Source organism: Fukomys damarensis, unplaced genomic scaffold (genome assembly GCF_012274545.1).
Source record: "Fukomys damarensis isolate Sample0158 unplaced genomic scaffold, DMR_v1.0_HiC HiC_scaffold_27, whole genome shotgun sequence".
NCBI lineage: Eukaryota > Metazoa > Chordata > Mammalia > Rodentia > Bathyergidae > Fukomys > Fukomys damarensis.
In genome coordinates this window covers 32,333,364-32,354,691 of record NW_022900939.1, presented here as the reverse complement: position 1 = coordinate 32,354,691, position 21,328 = coordinate 32,333,364, and the positions used below count along the sequence as shown (strand labels likewise).

The window sequence follows — 21,328 nt, the reverse complement described above, 5'->3', positions numbered from 1 at the left end:
CCCGCCCTTTTTTTTTTTTTTTTTTTTTTGGTACCGGGGATTGAAGTTGGGACCTTGTGCTTGCGAGTCAGGTGGCAGAACCACTGAGCTAAATCCCTGGCACTCCTGCCCTCTTTTTAAAAATACTATTTTTTTCTTTCATGATTTCAGTTGGTACCTTAATTATGTACTAAAATTTTTGTGTATGTATATTTCTGTTTCTGGTCTTTTCCACTACACTTTTTGTCTATTCACACACTAGTATTCACATTTTTTAAAGTGTGTTTTAATGTGTGATAGGTGTGATTCCTGTATATACCTGACGTTATGCAGTGTTTTCTGATTATTTTTGCATATTTTCCAAATGAGCTTTAGAATCAGTGTTCCTTACTTTATAAAAAGTTATTGGTAGGGGTGGGGATTTAGCTCATTGGTTCTGCCACCTGCCTCCCAAGCGCAAGGGCCAGTGTTCAATCCCCGGTACCCCCCAAAAAAGTCATTGGTAATTTTAGTGGGATTCTCTAAAATTTATAAATTTTTAGAGAAATGGCACCTTTATGATATTAAATCATCTTTTCCAAAAACAAAGGATGTCTTTCCATTTATCCAAGACTGTTTTGACTAAAAAAATTTTTTTTCCCAGTACCAGGGTTCAAACTCAGGACCTTGCACTTATGAGGCAGGCCTGGCGCCACTTAGCTAAATCCCTGTCCCTTCCTAAATTTTTTAAGAAATGTTTTCTATTTTGGTTTATTTAATTGTACTTTAGCAATATAGAAATTATTGTATTTTTTGTTTTATGTGAAATAATGTTCTATGATAGAGCAAGAATAAACCAAGCACATAACTATTAAGTAATACTTTGTAGTAAATTTTCTCGTTTTAATTGAAGTAGATATTGTAATTATTTATATATCCATTTCTCTTCAGTGAGTTTCTATTTTGGTTTTTTGTTTGTTTGTTTGTTTGTTTGTTTTGGTACCAGGGATCAAACTCGGGACCTTGCACTTTCAAGGCAGGCGGCAGAACCACTGAGCTAAATCCCCAGCCCTTTAATTGTTTCTCAACATGACCTTATGTGAACAGAAATACTTTTTTGTGGAGGATAAGCTTGAATCTTCACTTTGATTGTTCTTGAATGTCCTTGTTCTGCATTTCTCACCTAGAAGGTGATATGGTAAATGCATTTCGAATATACCTCTTTGAGTCTACCATTGGAGATAAAAATTCCAGTTTATACAGTTACTGTATCTTAAGGTAGTTTTTGATTACTAAAAGGAATACAGTTCTGTTATACCCATTTTTAAAAGATTCATCTGAAAAATTTAGGTGATAGAGTACAAACTTACCATCATTTTCTATCTTGGTGGGTAATGATGTCACAGTCTCATCTCTTTGTAACTGAAAACTGTTATCATACATAGGTACTTTTTCCTATTAGAAAAATAAGTTTGATTATAAACTTGGATCACAGACAGTACTTCTCATATTCATAATTAGTAGTGTTTCTTTTGTGTTTCATTAGGATTTTATACAAAGTTCTCTTTCATCATGCATTAAATTACAATGTAAATATGTTTTTTATTTTAGACTCTGCACTTCTTGAATGAAAGAACCAGTCCTTTTAACTTTTAGATTTCCAGTGGCTAAACTCATTACTCTGTAAATATTGAGCATATTGAAATTCCAAATGGAAAGGAGCTGGGAGAGAATTCTCTGAATGTGAGTGAAAGTTTTTCTGAAGTGAAAGTATCCCATGTGGTTCTTGTCTGAACTTTATTGCTCTTATCAGATTCTCATTTTGAGCAACACTGGGGCTCCAGCATGCCGTATTGTGAAGGGCTTAGTGAGCTCTTTTCAGTCTCTTCCAAGAGTGACCTTTTAATTATCTGCATGGCTCCATGCCCTGACCTTTGAGGCCCTTGTATTCTAGCCTCTTCTCCCATTCAGCCCATTGCTGTATGTTAGTGACACTAGAAATGGAGGTCCTTGTCATGTAGCCTCTCTCCTGTTCTCAGGGAGTGTTCTCTGCCAGTACTACAGTGTATTAGTGAGGGTTCTGTTCTTTCTATCCTTTGTAAGCTTGCTCCACCTTATCTCAGTCATGGCTACTGTCCTAGCCCTTAGCCTTCATTTTTCATCTGTGTGCTTCCTGAACACCCTTCCCACACTCTGTCCCACTGAATTCCACTCCATTGCACAGATGTTAGTTAGTCCACACATTTATAATAAGACAGAAACTGCTAGAGCCTGTAAAAAAGAAGAAGCAGAAGGAAAGTCATCTCTAAGCCCTTTAGACCAAGGAATTTTGAAAGTGTTCTTAAAATTAATTAATATATTCAAATCATCCAAATGAGCCATTAGTTTATTATAATATGCTTCTTTTTCTCCTTTTTTTAAAAACTTAAGTTGTGACTAAAGTACCTATTTTGGGGTCTTAATCATAGAGCAAAAATATTGCCACCATGTTAACTAATTTTATTGGAAGACACTGTGATGTTAACACATATTCATTGTGTGCTAAAAGAAAAGCAGTTTTAATTATTCAATGAAAATTTTGCTATGTAATTTACAGAGAAGAACTTCTGAAGCAATCAATGTTATGTGTTCATCTACATTTCTTATTTTACAATATATGTGTGTGTTACACACAGTGTGCAACAAATAGTGTATATGCTGTTAACTTTTTCTTTATCTAACATTTTTTCTGTGTGCCAATAAAACCACAAGTACTTTCTTTGCCTATAAAGGAGGATATGCATGATGTGGTACAAAAGTTATCCCTGCAGGGTGTTAACCCGTGTTACAGATCCTTGATATAAATTGATAGACTTAAAACCCCATATTAAGTGGTTTTTTTATTATTTTGGTGCTGTATATAGTTAGCATCACAAGCACTTTTCTGTCATTGAACTGGTTTTTCTAAAATAATAGACCTGAAGTTGGGCGTGGTGGCACACGCCTGTAATCCCAGCACTCAGGAGGCTGAGGCAGGAGGATCGCTGTGAGTTGGAGACCAGCCTGGGCTACATAGTGAGTTCCAGGTCAGTCTCAACTACATCGTGAGACCCTGTCTCAAAAAACAAAAACAAAAACAAACCAATAAATAAATAAAATAATAGACCTGATAATTCATCTTTATTTCTCCTAATTTATTTTTGAGGCAATATAGTATACAAATATAGGGCACTATGTAATACTAAACATAAAAATTGCAGTTAGACAGGGATCACCTTAAAGTCCACAGTTTCCTTTAAATTTTGTTTTTGGTTACTATAGCTACTGTTTGATTACCATAGGTATTGTTTTTTAATTTGGAAGGTATACAAATATTAAAAGTCTAATCTTAGGGACATTTAAGATTTAATCATTTAAAATGCTTTTCTTTTCCTCTTACCTCATCAGACATATTCATGAAAAAACAAAAACATGCATTTAAATGGATATTATTTTAGAAGACAAATTTAGAGTAGAGATCAAGTACCTTAATATTTTTTCCATCTTGGTATTTATCCTCATAGTCTTGGCTAAACATGGTTTCTTCAGAATTATCTGGTCCATACTCATAGATATCGTGTGAGTCCTGTTGAACTGATGGTGCTGGCTGTGTCAGAGGCACGAACAGTAATAGTAGAAGGGTGGACCGCATAGTCTTCATTTCAGCAGAAATCAAGGTGACTGGAAGTTAATAAACTACTAGCCTGCTTATTGTGGAACAAAACTCTCTTATTCCTTGGAAAGAAAAATGCAGACCATCGAAGCAATATTTAAAAGCTTAGAGGATGTTTTTGGCAGGGTGTACGAAGTAGGGGCCAGAGAAAAAGTATTTAACCCTTAGTGATCTTTAATTAGATACTAACAGATTTTGTGTATCAGTGAACACTCTGAAAAATTCTTTCAGAAAGTTTAATGTGTCTAGCAAAAATCCAAGAAATATTGGTAATTTATGTCTCTTAATAATTAAGTGCCCTGAATATGGGTATTCATATACAATTGAAATCTTCTTAGGATACATATAATACAAATAGTTAAAGTGAAGACACAAGATCCTGTCTCATGTGAGTTAAAAATATCATATTTCAACTGCTGCTTTATAAGGACTCTTGATTTGTATTGGTATGAAAGAAGCAATTTCCAAGAAAAGTTTTAAAACTTAAACCTGAAATTTTACTTCTTGAAAAGTAGTCATTAACTTTTACTTTTAGTTGGTACATAATATTGGAAAATCCATAAATCTTATTGTTGTAAATTTAATAATTTGTCACTATTTTGAGGTTATATTACTGCTTTTTTGAACTATGAAAATTATAGCAACAGTATTGCAGACTAGAGGAGATTTAGAACTTTAATCAGGGATCTTGGGGAATGTACTAGAGAAGCTCCTTCGAGACTCATATTTCCTCTGGGTATACATTTAAGACTTTCTTAGGTAGCTTCAGGCAGAGTCAGAGTTGCTGATACTGCATTATAGATGCCAGTGTGTCAAAAATCCAAAGATTGAAATGGGTTTGTGCATTTTGCCATACCCAGTTCTTGTCCACACTGATATTAATACAATGCAATGATATGAAAAGTACTTGTTAAAAATTAAAGATTCAAGGTAACTGAAACTTACATATTACAGATGTCCTTTTCATGTAAGAGTATAAGATATATTACACTTTAACAAACAGTATTTAAAATAATATATGAAAAGCAAGCCTACCGTTGCAGCTGTTTTGAAGGTTTTTTGGTTTTCCTCAATAGGTGTTCATGTCTGTGCACTAGTCCCAAGTGGGAGTGTGAATGAGAAAAGCTGTGAGTTGATTTCAGACTGCTGAATAAAATTTCAAGGCCCAACAGTTTTAAGAGCAGTTTCCATGTGGTAGAGATCTTTGCCAACATTCCTTCTGTAGGGTGAAATGCAGGGTGTTGTACTAGAGAACTGCGCTGAAGACATTTGAAACTGTTGCCCTTGACTCCTTTGACTGACTGCAAACCCGTGTTCTTTTTACCTTGTATAGAAAGTTTTTAGTGAATATTAGTTTATGAAAATGACGTACTTATAAAGTCATGCTTTTCATTTTGGTGCTTTTCCAGGAGCTAAAACTTCTGGTTTTTGTTTTGTTTTGTTGTTCTTTTTTTTTTTTTTAATGAAATACGCCACCGACTAAAGCAAAGTCTATGCTCTTAATTTTATGAGAACTAAACGTTTTGTTTTAATTCTATAATTACTAGGGATGGGGATTTAGCTCAGTGGTGCCGCCGACTGCCTCACAAGTGCAAGGTTTTGAGCCAACTGCCTCACAAGTGCAAGGTCTTAAGTTCAATCCCTGGTACCACAAAAACAAAACAAAATAATAATAATAATTCTATAGTTGCTGTATAGCCAGAAATGTCCCATTTAAAAATTAGTTTTAACACAGATTATTCATAGCTTCATTCTGTAGTGTTTTTATTCCTTTTTTGTTTTTTTAACTTATATATAACAAAAGTTGAAGTATGACAATTAGCTTTCTAAAAGTAAATTTCATTTATAATTTTGATGATAGTAAAAAAAAGTTTTGCTTGCTGACCAAAAGGAACTGTATAAAATTATTCTAATATTAGATTTGATATGAAGGTTTAAAGTAGTATTATTGATAGCACATAAACATCATGAAAGAATTTTTAAAATTAACTTATTACTTTTTTGGTGCTTTTAGCTATCAAAGTAATGTTTCTGCCATAAAGAATGAGAAATTAGATTCATTCATAGGAAAATGAATACATATTGAAGATATACTCCTAAGTGAAATAAATAAGTCACACATGTGTAAATACCAAATAGTTTCTCTGGTGTGAAAAACTATAATAGTACATAAGATACTAATGAGATAATTAACCATGTGAAATAGGAAGAAAAGGGCTAAAGGTATAGGGGAAGTAGTAAGGGTAGGGGAAAGGTAATAAGGGAAAAAAATATGAAAAAATGGAAATAAAGTGTTTGTAAATGGGGAGGGGCGGAGGGGGTGAAGGGAGGGCAGGGGTAAGGGGAAAAATGAGAACCAAGACCTATCATGTAAAGGTACTAGATCCCAATAATGAATGTAACTGTACTGTATACCTGAAATGTACCAATAAAACTCAATAAAAGCTAAAAACAAAAAAGGTAATGTTTTTTCTGTAGGGTAAAAATTTAACAAATGTGGATAATATTTTATTACAAAAAAGCATGAAGAATACTAATTTATTCTCTTTTCTAGTCAAAATTGATTTTAGAGCATTTAAAATCAAAGCTTAGATAAACTAAGACTTGAATACATGTCTTTATTTGAATGTGACTTATTTTAAATTTAGTTGTGCTGTTTTGTGAGTTTGAGAAAAATTGTTAATTTTGTGGCTTTAAGGTACAATTAAAGTTTTGCAATTTTTTAAGTTTCATTTTTAACATAATGAAACTTTTTTTTGGGTACTGGGGATTGAACTTGGGACCTTGCGCTTTTGAGGCAGGTGGCAAAACACTGAGCTAAATCCCCGGCAATAATAAAATTTTTAAGTCTTTGATATGTGTAACAAAACAGCAGATTTTGATTTGTTTTGTATTGTGTGGCTTTTAACAGGGTGTTGAAAATTAAGCTGTATAGATTTTCAGACTTAGAGAAACTTAGAGAATCATGACTTTATTAATAGTGCATTTTTTCATGTTTATTAGTACATGCTTATAATTCATAATGATTACATTCATTGTGGGAAATTCACATAACTATGGTACAATTTGATACTTTATACTGTCAAAAATTATTTTGTAGATTATATCTTTTCTTAAAAAATTGTGACCAGCAAATACAATTTCATTAGCGTCCATTCATTCAATGAAAGTTTATTGAGTACCAATTCTGTGCTAGAATTGTAGGCAAGCTGATTCAGTTTCTTCCCATGAGGATCTTTTATAGTCTTTTAAGTCATCAGGAAAGACAGCAAACCAGCAACTAGAATGCAAGTTTGGCTTGCTGCACAGAAATGTGCACAGGACTCTCTGGTACCTGGGAGAGGCCACAGATGCTAATTGGTTGAGGTCAAGGAGAGTATACTCATGCTGACTTCTGTACTGAGTAGAGAGAGAGGTAAGGCAGCAGTGAAATGTTCCAGGACAAGGGAACAGTTCACTGTTAGGGGAATTGGGTAGATAATCTACAAAATTTGTAGTTGGTTGCATGTGTCTGGAGCTTGAAGGAATAAATAGAAGAGATAAAGTGGATGGACTATATTAAGAGATGTGACTACAGAGGGAACAAGACTTAAAGAGTTTTTTATACCTTCCTCATTGTCTATAGTCACCGAGAAACCACTGATTAGTAAGCCAGTGAGTGATATGATCTATTTGCCTTTTAGAGATATTCCACTAATGTCGCATTTCTGAAGAATGCCAATTTGTCATATTGGTTATCTAATACTCTGTAATAAATTATCACAAATCAGTGACTTAAAATAATAAATTATCTTGTAGTTTTTGTGGGTCAGGAGTTTAACATGGTTTTGTTTGCCTGCCTGCTTCAGAATCTCCCCTAAAAACTGCATTTAGAGTCCAGCCAAATCTGGTGCCCCACTTCAAGAGTTGGATAGGAAAGGGTCTACTTCTAAGAACATGTGGTTGTTGATATCATTTAGATCCTTACAGAATATGGGACTAAAATCTTCACCATTTTGGGGAGGACTAAAGACCTCAATGTTGACTGAAGACCTTGCTCCTTGCAATGTAACTTCTTCCATAAAGCAGCTCATGATATGGCAGCTTGCTTCACAGCCAGAGGGAGGTCATCTTCTAGCAAGGTGGACACCACAGTCTTTCATGGCAGTCACATGCACATAATCACGTGTGCTGAACTTTACATGGTCTGTTGATTAGAAGCAAGCCTTGGTGTGTACATACATAGTAATGGTAGTGATTACATAGCAAGAATCTGGAAATATCCAGAATTATATTGAAAAATAAGCAAACTTGTGTTCTGCCCACCCAGTACTATCTTAATTTCTGATACCAACTCCAAGTTCAAGTGTTTCCCCAAACTACATTTGATAACTCTCTAGAAGGACTCCAAGAATTCACTTAAAGCTTTGATGAGTGGGAGGGGAATTATGGCTCAGTGTAAGGAAGAGTTCATGGTAAAAGTGTGCCTTATTTATGAATTTAGTTTTTGTTAGTAGTGCATAAATTTCTGCACAATGAATTTACAACCTAAACATGTAATGAAAGATGTGTCCATGATATGGTATTTATAACTCAGCCAAGTTATACCAAGGCATAGTTTGTAACTAGACATAGTTATATTTATTGAGGAAACTGGAGAATATAAAGAACATTGGATTTTTAGATAATGTGATTTAACTTCATTTCCAGCTGTTCTTATAATTTATTTCTAGGATTTAGGGGAAAAATTGGTTTTCGAGTCCGAAAACGACGGTTTTAGTTAGAGTTGTCCTTGTGGACATAAGATGTCCACACAACCACAACACCACCTCCACAAAAGACATATAGAAGAAACAGTATATTTCTTCTACTTGCTTTTTTCCCCTGCCTGTAGAGTTGACTGAGTGTTATGTGATATGCATATATCTATCTGTATTTTAGTTTAGTGTTCCCAAAGTTGAGTGAGCATAAAATAAAAATGTATGTATAGCGTTTCAGGTAATATTTAAACACAAGCCAAACATTATCAGCCAGTATTACTTTGAGCAAGTTTATGAAGCATCTTTCATTTTTATTTTCTTCTTAAAAGCTAAATAAAATTTGTTTGTTATGCCCTTGTGTTTATTGATTAATCCTGGATTTATGGTATGATTTGGATTTATGTTAGTAGCCACAGTTTAGTCTACTAACATAACTGAGTACTTTGCATTGCATATAATGAGAATGAAAAAAATATAGGTGGATTTTTCTTTTTCTTTCCTAATATAAATATTAAATCAACTGGTATAGTCTGTAGCTCTGTAAGGTAACTGCCATCTTGATATAGTAGTTGAAGAAACTATTCTTCATTTTCTTCCAGGGAAAGGGTTGCAGTTTTTATGTTTGAGAAATAGTTGGGGTGTGTTTGAGTTCCCCAGTGCATTTTCAAATAACATAATAGTTGTTAACCTGCATCCAAATCATGACTTGAGCTGGAGGGTATTTCATGATGCATTTACTTATATACCTTTGGAGGGAGAAGCCAGAGCAGAGTTGAAGTGTTCTTCTCATAAAAGTTTGACTGCACTGTAGGAATAGAAGAGCAGACTTAGGAGAGGTAGTGAGACATGGGAAAGATGCTACAGAAAGCTAGACTCTCCAGTAGTGACTCTGTATTTGTTTGTTGTGGGGTATATGATTTAAATATCCTAATGAAACCCTTAGCAAAGCCTATGTTGTTCACTAACCTTTCCTACGAGTAGAACTTTGGAAAGAACTTAGGCCTGCTGAGTCCACTGTGTGTGCTGTGGGGAGAAGGCCAGTGCATGATGTCTATAGTATGCAGCACCAGCTCCTGTGGGCAGTGGGGCCAGACATGCTGAGCGGGAGTCATTGTTTTACTGGGATCCTGAAGCTGGCATGTACAGCACTCTCTTTCTGGCCATGTAACGACTATGTAAAAAAGGGAGGCTCAAAGACCCTAAGTCACTTAGTCAGCGTCTCCTAGCTTAGAAGTGAAGTCGGGCTTCATACGTGTATCTGATAGCAAATTCCTTGGTTTGAATTGCTAAATTGTGAAATTTTATTCTTTGCTAAGAATATTCTCTAAGACTTAAAATGTATTTTAAGTTTAGGAGGAGGTAAAATAGAAGGTCCAGAATTTGGAAAATTAGAGGATTTTTACTTTTTAAACTGTATAAGAATTTAAGCAAGTAATTGCTATTTCTTTACATTAATCTCAGCCAGGAGCTTTTCCCTCCACTTCCACATTTAGTGTTTAGTTCCTATCACATATTAAAGTGTCTCTATTTTCTGAAGCTTTCAGCTATTTCACCAGTCCCTGGCCAGGACTAACAGTTATGGTATCCTTACTCACAAAGTTTGTAGTTGCTGACAGTTCAGAATTTCATTTCTTCTTCGTGTTATAGTGATTTGATCTTGTTTTTTTCTTTTTTCTTTTTCTTTTCTTTTTTTTAAGACAGGGTTTCAGTATGTTGTCCAGACTGGAATTGAATGCACTGTGCAGCCCAGGCTGGCCTTGACCTTGAGATCCTTCTGCCTCACCCTCGATTGCTGGGTCTACAAGCATAGGCCACTATATCCACTGCTCTTGTTTTTGTTCTTAAATTAAATTTTTAAAATTACCTGCTTTCTTGAACTAATTCACATTCAATACAAATTATCCTTTTTAAAATGTACATTTTAATTATTTTTCGTATTTTCAGGCTTTTATGTAACCATTACCACAATCCAATCATTCTAGAAAATTTCATCACCCCTAAAAGAAACCCTCTGCCTATTAGCAGTAATGCTGAATTTTTCCCCATCCCTTATCTCTGTGCCTTAGTTAGCCAGTAATCTTTTTGTCTCTACAAATTTCCATTTTCTAAACATTTCAGATAAATGATATTGTACAATATGCATTCTCCTATGACTAACTTCTTTCACTAAGCATAATGTTATCAAAGTTCATCCCATTTGTAGTATGTGGCATTGCTTTATTAATTCTTGTAGCTGACTAATATTCCCTTTGTGGATAAGCCTAGTTGTATTACCCATTCTTTACTGTTGAGCACCTGAATGATTTCCTCATTTTTTAAATTAATTAATTAATTAATTTGGTACTGGGTATTGAACTCGGGTCCTTGTGCTTGCAAGGCAGGCGGCAGAACCACTGAGCTAAATTCCCAGCCCAGTTTCCTCATTTAGATAATACAGCTGTTGACATTCATGTACAAATTTTTGTGTGAATGTATGTTCAGTTCTTTTGAATTGTATACCTGAAAGAATTGTTGATTCATAAATGACTGTAGTTTTTGAAGAACTACCTTTCTGAAGCAGCTGTACTATTTTAAACTCTTGTCAGTTAGTGTATGAGATCAATTTCTCCATCTCCTCACTAGCTCTTATTATTTGTCTGTCGTTTGATTTCAGCAGTCCTAATGAGTGTGCAGTAGGTCTCTCATTTCTTTGTAGGTTTTTTGTTTTCCATGCTGGGGATCAAATTCAGGACCTTGTGCTTACAAAGCACCGCGGCGCCACTGAGCTAAAATCCCAGTTCCTTTTTCATTGTAGTTTTGATTTGCATTTTCTTGATGTCTCCTCATGCCTATATCACTAGCATTTCGCTCTTATCTTTACTCTCACCCTTTTTGTCTTGTGGTATCACAGTTGCATTTTTGTGATCTATTTTTCTTTTTGAGAGAGAGTTTCACTGTGTAGTCCAAGCTGGCCTTGAATTCATGATCCTCCTGCCTCAGCCTTCCCAGTGCTGAGATTATAGGCATGTACCAACACGACTGGCTTGTAATCCATTTCTTGATCTCTCATTGCTAAGCCTAATACACCAAATGATATACTAAATAAGGTTAATTAGTGAATGGAGTTTGGTACACGTTCATTCTGTATTGTCAAGTTGTCTTTGTGGAAGATGAGTGTTCTGCTCCTTGTAACGCTACTACTCAGAGATATAATACTACTCAGATCATACTACTACTCAGATATAATAACCTACCTACTCAGAGATATAATACAGTTTACCTATCTTGTTTTTGCACATTGTCTGAATTGTTAGCCTGTGTTTTGTGTTTCCTGTATAGGCAACCCCAGATTTGTACTTATACCTTACCTAAGGAATTTTATGAAATAGTCTGGTAAATCAAGAGAGTTCTTCAGTGTTTAGAATTTCCATTATAAGCCATACCATACTTATATGACTTTAAAATGGTAGATCAGAGAACATAAATGAGTCTTAAAGTTTTAGAAAAAGACATTAAAACCTGTCTCAGATTTTTAAATGGATTGTATTCAGCTGTAGCACTATGTAAAAAAATACTGGCTGATAAGCATATATGTTTCTAATGTATTTTACTAGGAAACAGAAAGGTTCAATAATACTTAAAGAGCTTTATTTTCTTAACATTAACTTAACTTTAGGAACAAAGCACTTATTTTTAGCAAAGCTTCATGTAACCAAAACAGAGGCCTTTTTCTAATTTAGTTTACTATTAAAACATTTATCCTAGTTGCTAAAATTTGCTAAAATACAGATTGTGCTAAAATAATCTGATCTTTAGTTATCCAAATTCAGTGTTTCTGCTTTGGTGCTCTGAGAGAAGAATGCGAACACTTGCTTTCATTAATCTGTTTGCCCCGTATTCATAGTAGGGTGATCCTTTGAAAATCAAAGCTATCATTCTGTGCTCTAGGTGCTGAACCAGTGAGATGTATGTCATAGTGAGAAGATCACTAATATAAGTCTGAAAGCTTTTATGGGAGACAGTTAAAGAAAATTGCCTTTTCCTTAAATGAGTGGCTGTTCTTATGTTAATGTGCCCTCCTGTCATGTATTATCCTCATCCATGCCTTCACTGTCAATTCTACTTCTTTCATTCTTAAAAACATTACTCTTACTAGAAGTGACACTTTTTTTCACTATGATGTTATTTCTAGGTTTAAAAGTTATCAGAAGCCATTAAAATTTAAGGTTTTTGTTCCTAGTAGTCCTCTAATTTATATTTCTAAACATTTATATCATTTTGAGTAAGTTCTAATCCTATGTAATGATGTAATTATCATCAGCGACTTAAATGTAATATTGATCTTATACTAATACACAATTCTAACTATATTACTTCGAGCAATGTATATTTGTATTTATATTGAGTAGTAAGGTTTTCTGAAGTCATAAATGTATGACTATATAATTTCTTGCCATTCCTGAATGTCATAGTAATGAGGATCAAAGTGTTCTTCTGACCCTTCTTGTTCTTGACTCACAGGAGTGTTGTCATGATTATCATGATCTTCCTCCTCATCATCATCTTGAAACCTGCCAAAAACTTGGGTCTTCAGTTGTATCGTTTGACCATTAGTGCTTCTTTGTTCACCATAATAAATACTGTGTATATGAGGGAAGCAGAAGAAGATATATGAACTAATTGGCTCTTTTAGCTTATTTTGGTCCACACGAAGATATGTTAAATGGTGCTGCTGTAGTGGGTCAACAAAGGGACACATCATTGTCACATTGACATCTGAAAAATACAAATTAAAAATTAATCCTGCCTTATAGTCATAATTCTATGTTGGGTTTTATGTTGTATGGGACATAGTTTAATTAAAATGCAGGTGGAATTAGGTTTAATTTTTAATGCTAATCAACTGATATGAAGGAATTGAAATTATAAATGAGTTTTATATTCCTCAAATTAATGTGATTTTATTGGCTTTTCTGATTACTTAAGTAATATATTCTTGATAGAAACAAGCTAAAATAAAATAAAAAGAAAAGTTATCCATAGTCCCTGAGGATATTCATAGTCACATATTCTGTAGTACTATTTCTCAATATTCAAGATGATAATTTCATTGAAAAGTCAGTGAAACTAATGGCATACTACTTTGTGGGACCAATATCTGCCATTTCCTCAGCCAACTTCAAAACAGCTCTTTTCAGCAATATGTAAAGCATAAGTTGTTAAAGATTTGTTCTTATAGAGTCAAAATTACATTCTTTTACTCTGTAAAAAAATAATAAAATTTTACATACTTTCTATTTCATTATTTTCTAGGTATAGGTGTTCCAAATTTCTTGGAATGTAGAATGCTTGCTTCAATTTGTTGTGTCCAACATTGAGCTCTATAAGATTGGAAAGATTAAAAATATTATATGGAATGTCTTGCAGTTTGTTGTGTGACATTCTTAGAGCATGAAGTTTTGGAAGTTTGTCAAAGTAATACTCTGGTATAGAAGAGATAGAATTATTTTCTAAAGATAGATACATAAGTGAAGAAGGCAGTCCAGGAGGCATTGATTCCAATCTGTTATTACATAGGTTGAGCTGCATCAATTTTTCCATTTTGGCAAGGTGTTTTTCTTTTAACATAGAATCACGAAGATGATTATAACAGAGATCAAGCATGGTCAAGTTTACCAGTCCATCCACGGCATTTGTTTGCAGTGTGGAAATTTCATTGTAACCAAGAAAGAGTCTTTCCAGAGATTTAGGAAGAGGAAATGGAAATTCTTCTAAATTGTTATGCTCAAGGTGAAGTTGTAGTAGACTTGAAAACTTAGCAAACACACCATAGTCAATCTTTTGAGATTTAATTTTGTTGTGACTGAGGTTAATTTCTTTAAGATTAGTTGCATTGGTGAATGAACTTGCTGTCACAGCTTCAATTTCATTGAGCTGAAGATAGAGTTGCTGAATATGCATTGGAATATTTGGGATTGTCTTGAGTTTGCGATTGTCACAGTACATTGATGATGGAAAGTTAGTTGGACAGAAGCATTCACTGGCACAACCTGAAATATGCTGATAAGGAATTCCATATTCTATATTTGGATGAAACTGGAATTCTGGCTCATAATCCTCACTTGGCTCTGGGTCATAATCTTCATCCCACTGATAAATTTGATATTGGCAATATACCTTGACTCCAAAGAAGAAGAAAAGGACATAGACTGTACTTAGAAAGCTCATGTTCTTTTTTTTTTTTTTTTTTGTCCTATTGCAAGGAAAAAAGGAAATATGCTGTTGGATATGTGAATAAAACTCAAAAAAGTCATATAAATTGACAGTTATATGAAATGTATTATACCTATATCTGTATATAAAAATAGGAAGAATGAGCAATACTCAAACCATAATGTTTCAGTACCAACAAAGTAGAATTTTATTTTATTTTTTTGATACCAGGGTTCAAACTCAGGATGTTCTGCCTCCGAGGCAGGTGCAGTGCCACTGAGCTAAATTCCCAACTAGAATTTTATTTTTGAATCACATAGTATATTGAACCAGAGTCAGAAATCTGGTATTCTAGACTTTTTACTAAGTTCCTTTTATGTTCTTTTACTAAGTTTCCAGTTGTACTGCTTACTAGAGCTTAGATTTATGATGATAGCATGATATCATTCAATTACAGTCTGGTGCTTCCTCCACTGCAAATGTTGTGTGTTCTTTCCAACTAGTCCATCTTTTAGGGAAGATTACTGCCTGTAGAAAGACAGACTTTTATTTCAGTTGGAGAGCTTTTGCCTTTTAGAGTCATTATATTAAACCAAAATTCCCCTCCTTCAATTGCTGCTACCCACCCCCCCCTTTTTTTTTTTTTGGTATTGGGGATCGAACTTGGGTACTTGCGCTTGCAAGGCAGGTGACAGAACCACTGAGCTAAATCCCTGGCCCTCTGGTACCCTTTTCTGTCCCGTGAGAGAGCATAAAATACTACTTTCTATGTGATAACTTGAGATATTTTGAAATAGGTATGTTTCTTAGTATTTTTTTGTCCAAGCCTATCTACACTTTTAAATTTTCCTCATGAAAGTTTCCAGAATCTGTTTTATTTCAAACTTTGCTTGAATAACTTCTTCAAATTTTAAGATGCACAATATATACATCTTACAAGTTTTATTTTCTAACAGATTGACATTTACATTTTTTTGTCCTCTTTCATTTTTCAGCTAATATTTTTGAGTTAAGGTCTAGATATACTAATACTAAAAACACACAGTCTTTGTCTCCTAAGAGCTTAAAGTCTAGTGAAAGCAGAGAGACATACAGTGCAGTACAGCAGCAGGATATTATATAAGTATTGTGCACTAACCGATTGCACTGCTGGGGGCTGCTACAGAGCAGGACATTATGTGGAGTAGGATTATAAGAGGAAGGGCTTCACATACAATTAACAGCTGCTTGTGCCAAAACTTGGAGTTACAGAGAAAAAAGTATTATATTCTCGATGAGAGGCCTATAAACCTATATTTCATCCTGTTATTTAATGTAGCTATCTCATCAATAAAATAAGAATTGCAATTACCGGGCATGGTAGCACATGCCTTTAATCTCAGCTACTTGAAGATTAAGGTAGGAGGACCACTTGAACCCAGAAATGGACTAGACAACGAAGTGAGAATCCAATCTCAAAAAAATAAAATGAGATTTACAATTACTGTTGAGTTATCCCCTGCCTGCTTATCTTATATTTTACCTTTTATTTTTGATCTTCTCACTTATCTTACCTAGTAGTTGTTAGGATTGTATGAGATAGGCATGTAAAAGTACTTTGTGAATGGAAAACCTCTATCCAAATGGAATACGTATATTTATGGGGGATTAAGGAATAGAACCATATTCCCTTTATTCTGAGACCTTTTTTCTCTCTTCTTATCACCTAGGGTTCATTAAGGAATAAATGTCCTAATGCAGTATTGTATGTAATGAAATGACTTATCACCTATTCATCTAGAATGGTAGTCTCCTCCTTACCTCATCCGTTGTACTATTTTTTGTCACTGATATATTAAAAAATAATTACTTAAATCATCTTCTCTGGTAGAACCCTATTTGAGAAACATCTGGATTTCTCATTTCTTGTCAGAAACAAAAAATGCATAGAATATAAATATAATGTATGTTTAGAGTTTTAAGGAATTATTCAAATAGAGTGAAAGACCCTTGATCCTCTTCTCTCATTATCTTGTCCTCCCTTCTTCCCACACACTCATATCTTAGGCTTGGTTTTACCAGTTCAGCAACCATTCATATTTTCAATTTTGAGGATCTGACACTCACCATTGTCTTCATGCGGTAAATCCAACTGTAATAATTTTTCAGTTTCAGTGACACCTAAAATATATTAATCCTACTTTTTTCTTTTTTACTGTCCCTTACCCATACTTCCCAATACAATTTTTACCAACTTAGCTCTCACAGTTTATGCTATTATCACTCGGAGTTCCCTAAATGTTCAAGTCCCTTACATGTGACAAACTCCAACCTTCCTTATTCCAACTCTTCACATGTTCTCATTCTGACTCACACAGCTGAATATGAATAGAGAAAAACAGGACCAAGCTGACCAGTCTCACTCTCATTTCTTAACCACAACCTCAAGTAGCTGTTTCTCCTTCGTTTGTCCCCATTTTTTCTGCCTTGTAGACTATTCTTTTTCTTCTCTCAACCCTCTTATTCCCATTTTTTTATGGATGATGATCTTGCTTCTTCTTTTTTTTTTTTTTTTTTTTTTTTTTTTTTGTGTGTGTGTGTACCAGGGATTGAATTCGGGTCCTTGTGCTTGCAAGGCAGGCCACCGAACTGCTGAGCTAAATCCCTGGCGCTTCTTTTTTTAATTAAGAAAATAGAATGAAATACTTAAACATATTTATCCTTAGCTATAAGAAAATGTCAAAATATTAATGATTTGATCTCCTGAATACTACATGATTTTGGAACTCATGAAGTTTCTTTTTGCAAATCTGAATATATTATATCTATTTTTCTTTTCTATATGATTCACAGAGGTCATAGTGTTTGATTTAGACTGTGGAGGAGTGTTAGAGTTGTCATAGAATGAAGTGAAGACTATTTCCAAGTAGATGAGGTAAATAACAACAGGGAAACCACAGACTATGAAGTGTTTGAGAAATGGTGATTAACTGTGAAAGGAGCAAAACCAAAATCAAGAGGGCCTAAATTCTGGCCAAGAAGTTTGAATGAAAACTTAATGAATGAATATATTTGAGCCATGATCTTCATACTGGAGTGTTCATGGGTAAAGTAGGAGAGAATTTTGAGAGAAAGTGGAGAGAACAAGTTGTCACTTCATCTCAAAGGGCAGAGTTCAGAGCAAGCCAGCTCTCTGCTGTTGGAAGCTCCCCTTGTATCTGCCTGGACTTGCTCTCATTTACCTCCTGTAGTTACTCTAGTAGATACTATATGGGATGTACTTAGTGAAGCTTTTTACAATATTAGTAACTTGGGGTTACTTCAGTTTGCAGTTGTCTTGAATTATTTCTGAGGTACTGTACTAGATCGATTGAAGAGAACATGAAGGCATGGTCTATAAAAAACAAACAGTTGAGTGGATGAGAAAGACATCATTAGAACCCCTAATTGTGCCAGAGAGTAATATGGTTTATAGCAAAGACAGGCTGTGCTATTAGTGCCTTGACCTTGCTTGGGATTGACTTGGAGTTCTTTTGTAGACATAATTTAATCTAAACTTTGGGAATAAGCAGAAGTAAGTAGAGAAAATCCTATATATCTTACTTGATTTTTTTAATGTGTAATTTTATAGGATTTTATGATTATAGTATAGCACATGAACTTTTTAAAACACTTGTCATACTCATTCCATTTCTATAAGAGACACCGGAGTTGGGTGCTATCAGGCTTTTTCCCAAAGACACAGGTTGCAGCTGAGAGAGGGAGATATGCCCTAGGACTGGGCCAGGCCACTGAAGCTGACTGTCACACGGGTAAACTTTGTAAACAGCACTGCACATGAACACTCAGTCTGAATGTTTTTATCCTTGTGTCTAGAACATGAGAAATCATTATGAGGAAATGTTGAGAAAAAAAGGATATTGGGATGATATCTTTGATCCTTACACTACACACACACACACACACACACACACACACACACACACACACACACACACACACACACATAATTTGTTTATTCTTTTCCATTACCAGGGATCAAACTCAGGACCTTGAACTTCTTAGAGGCAGGCGTGGCAACACTGAGCTAAATCCTTGGCTCTTGCATATTTTTGACTTAGAATAAAAACCTCATAACTAAGTCCTCTCTGAAAATACAGGGATTTTTTCATGTTGCCTGCCTTTGGCCTTCATGATCACCTAAGAAGAAAGGCTGAAACACAAGGTTAAATATCACATGGCTTCTCTTATATAAGAAACCCAAACGATCAGCAAAATAAAAGATAGATACTCAGAAGTAGGGAGATGGATCTTTCTCAAATGGGAAGCAGATCAAGAGATGAAGGGAGGGGGCCAGGGATTTAGCTCAGTGGTTCCGTCACCTGCCCGGCAAGCGCAAGGGCCCAAGTTTGATTGAAAAAAAAAAAAAAAAAAAAAAAGAAAAGAAAAAGAAAAAAGAGATGAAGGGAGGGAGGGAGAGAGAGAAAAGAGAGGGGGGATTAAAAAAGGAATTAAGATATGTTATGAACATGCACCAACTCCACAAGAAATGTAAACATGTACTAATAGAAATAAAAATTTTATAGGGAAGAAAAGCTTAACCTGAAGACCAAATTCCAATTCATTTTAAACATTGCTTCCATATCTGTAACCCTGTAGTGCCACCTTGTTCTCACTTTTGACTAAGCGCAGTTTTCTGGTCTGAAATCCATCCTATTTCCATCTATTTGCCTGATTACTATTCTCTTCCCTCTTCCCCTGTGATAATTTTCTTTGAAACCATGATCTTTTTATCCAAATAATCTCTTCTCAGCCATTTGCTAGCATATTTTTGTTACTTCTGCTTTTCATATTCTGCATTCTAAGTCTAAGTCCCATTGGATAACTCACAGCAAACAGCATGACTCACTGTCAATCATTTCCTGATTTCTGATTTTTAACAGAATACAAGACAGTACACACTAAGTGTGCAAAATTTTATAAATGATTGAATTAATAAGTTACAGATTATATCTCCTCAGCAGTGCTTTTCTCTACAATTTTAATTATCTCTAGGCATTTATTTCACCATGGTAATTTATTTAAATAGAAAATTTGACAATTCTCTTTTCTATGGAATATTCCTCTATAACAATATATTCTATTCTTCATTTTCCTTTTGTCTACTAGAAAACAAATGTGAAAAAACAAAAATTAAAGTAAAATCAAATATATGTTACCAGTTTTGAAAAATTATCCACTAATGTGAATTTTTCATATTATATAATACAATAGAATTTTCTATGTTCTAACATTTCCATTACTTGGAGAAAAACATTCATACTTTCAAGACAAATTCTAATGGAAATTATTAATAAATAAGATATAAATTAGTTCTGGAATATTTATGAAGTAAAAGTTTTATAACATTTTAGTTTAAGGATGTAATTGTTTTATTGGTATGCTATAGAAACTAGTTTATAAGAAAGTATTAGTATATGTTTTACTTTTTATCCAAAATAACTTGAAATTTTTAAGTTGTTTCTATTAAAAATATAAATGTTTGCATTATTTTTATCCAAAATATATTTACATTTTAAAAAACTTAAGCCCAAGTAACTAGATCATTCAACAGACTAGATAAAGCATTCGTATCTTCCTTTTGAAAAAGAGGTAAATGAAAACAAAAACATTCTACACCAGGGATTTAGTCAACAGAGAAATTTTGAGAAGCTTTAAAGTGAAATTGGTACAAATTTCTGTCTTCTCTACAACTAGACTCATAGATAGCACTGTTCTAATTACTGAGAAAGATAGAGACCCAAAAAAGAAAGAGATTAATTCTGAAACCTGAAAATCTTTCCCTTCATTGAAAATATAAAAATTTTTTAAACCTAAAATAAAATTTTTTTTGGGTAATTTTGTTACAAATTTAAATGTTCTTTAAAAATTGAAAATTATGTTATCATACCTGTTGAATTTGCTTTAGTTTTCAGGGACTGATGAATTTGCAAATCCTTTAAATGAATCAGAAATTCCTAAATTCTTTAACTGAGTCTCTTAAAGATCCACAGTAACTCTGTGTCCAGACAGGGCTGTCCCTTGAATTACTGTAGCAATTTAAGCAAATACAATCTGCTTGGAAAACACTTGGGTTGAATTAAAATTATGTATTTCTTTTCATTATACAAAACTTGGTGGATTCAAATTAAAATGTTTGTGTCCCTGGTCAGATTTATGTGGCTTACTTCTTTCTTTCCCCCTTAATTTTGGTTTGAGGTGTGGCAAGAATTTCCTCTAATATGAAAGGCAGACTGAACCAAAGGAAACAGCATGTACTGATTACTGTTTTTATTTTCATTTTCATGCCAAAGACTTCTTCAAATTAAGGTCTACTATGACTTTGAGCCCAGTGTCTCAACAATTTAAGGTGGAACTCAGAATTATCTTTAGTCCCTGGTTGTTTAACACCTTATGTTCACCTCAGGTTCCCTTTGTTAACACAGGTAATCAGAGTTAGAAACATAAAGCATTTTGCATCTAGTTTTTAAAAAATGAAATGTTATCTCATTGGTTTCACAGATTAAAGTTACTTTTCCATAAAGAGATTTATTCCTTCTTTTCCGGTATCTATTCCCCTTCTCACCTTGTTCTTAGATGTTTACTAAGGACCATTAAAATAAAAAAAGGCAGGGCTGGGGATTTAGTTCAGTAGTTCCAGTGCCTGCCTTGCAAGCACAAGAAACCAAGTTCAATCCCCGGTACAAAGATAAAATAAATAAATTATATA

At 34.1% G+C, this 21,328-nt stretch overlaps 3 protein-coding genes across 5 annotated transcripts in view; 1 reads left to right on the top strand and 2 right to left on the bottom strand.

Moving 5' to 3' along the window:
• Positions 1 to 4,881, bottom strand: part of Ogn (osteoglycin) — a 13,677-nt gene extending 8,796 nt beyond the window's left edge. The window contains 4 exon segments of the mRNA XM_010610576.3: positions 1,329 to 1,413; positions 3,464 to 3,631; positions 4,685 to 4,710; positions 4,713 to 4,881. Coding sequence (XP_010608878.2) covers positions 1,329 to 1,413; positions 3,464 to 3,631; positions 4,685 to 4,710; positions 4,713 to 4,863 — 430 coding nt within the window. The 5' untranslated portion in view covers positions 4,864 to 4,881.
• The window catches only part of Cenpp (centromere protein P), a 232,489-nt gene that overhangs the window by 74,227 nt on the left and 136,934 nt on the right, over positions 1 to 21,328 (top strand). The window lies entirely within an intron of this gene.
• Omd (osteomodulin) lies at positions 12,702 to 14,595 on the bottom strand. The gene is made up of 2 exons (XM_010610591.2): positions 13,659 to 14,595; positions 12,702 to 13,143 (listed from the first exon to the last, which is right to left on the bottom strand). The coding sequence occupies exons 1-2, from the start codon at positions 14,593 to 14,595 to the stop codon at positions 12,806 to 12,808; spliced, it is 1,275 nt and encodes a 424-aa protein (XP_010608893.1). The 3' UTR covers positions 12,702 to 12,805.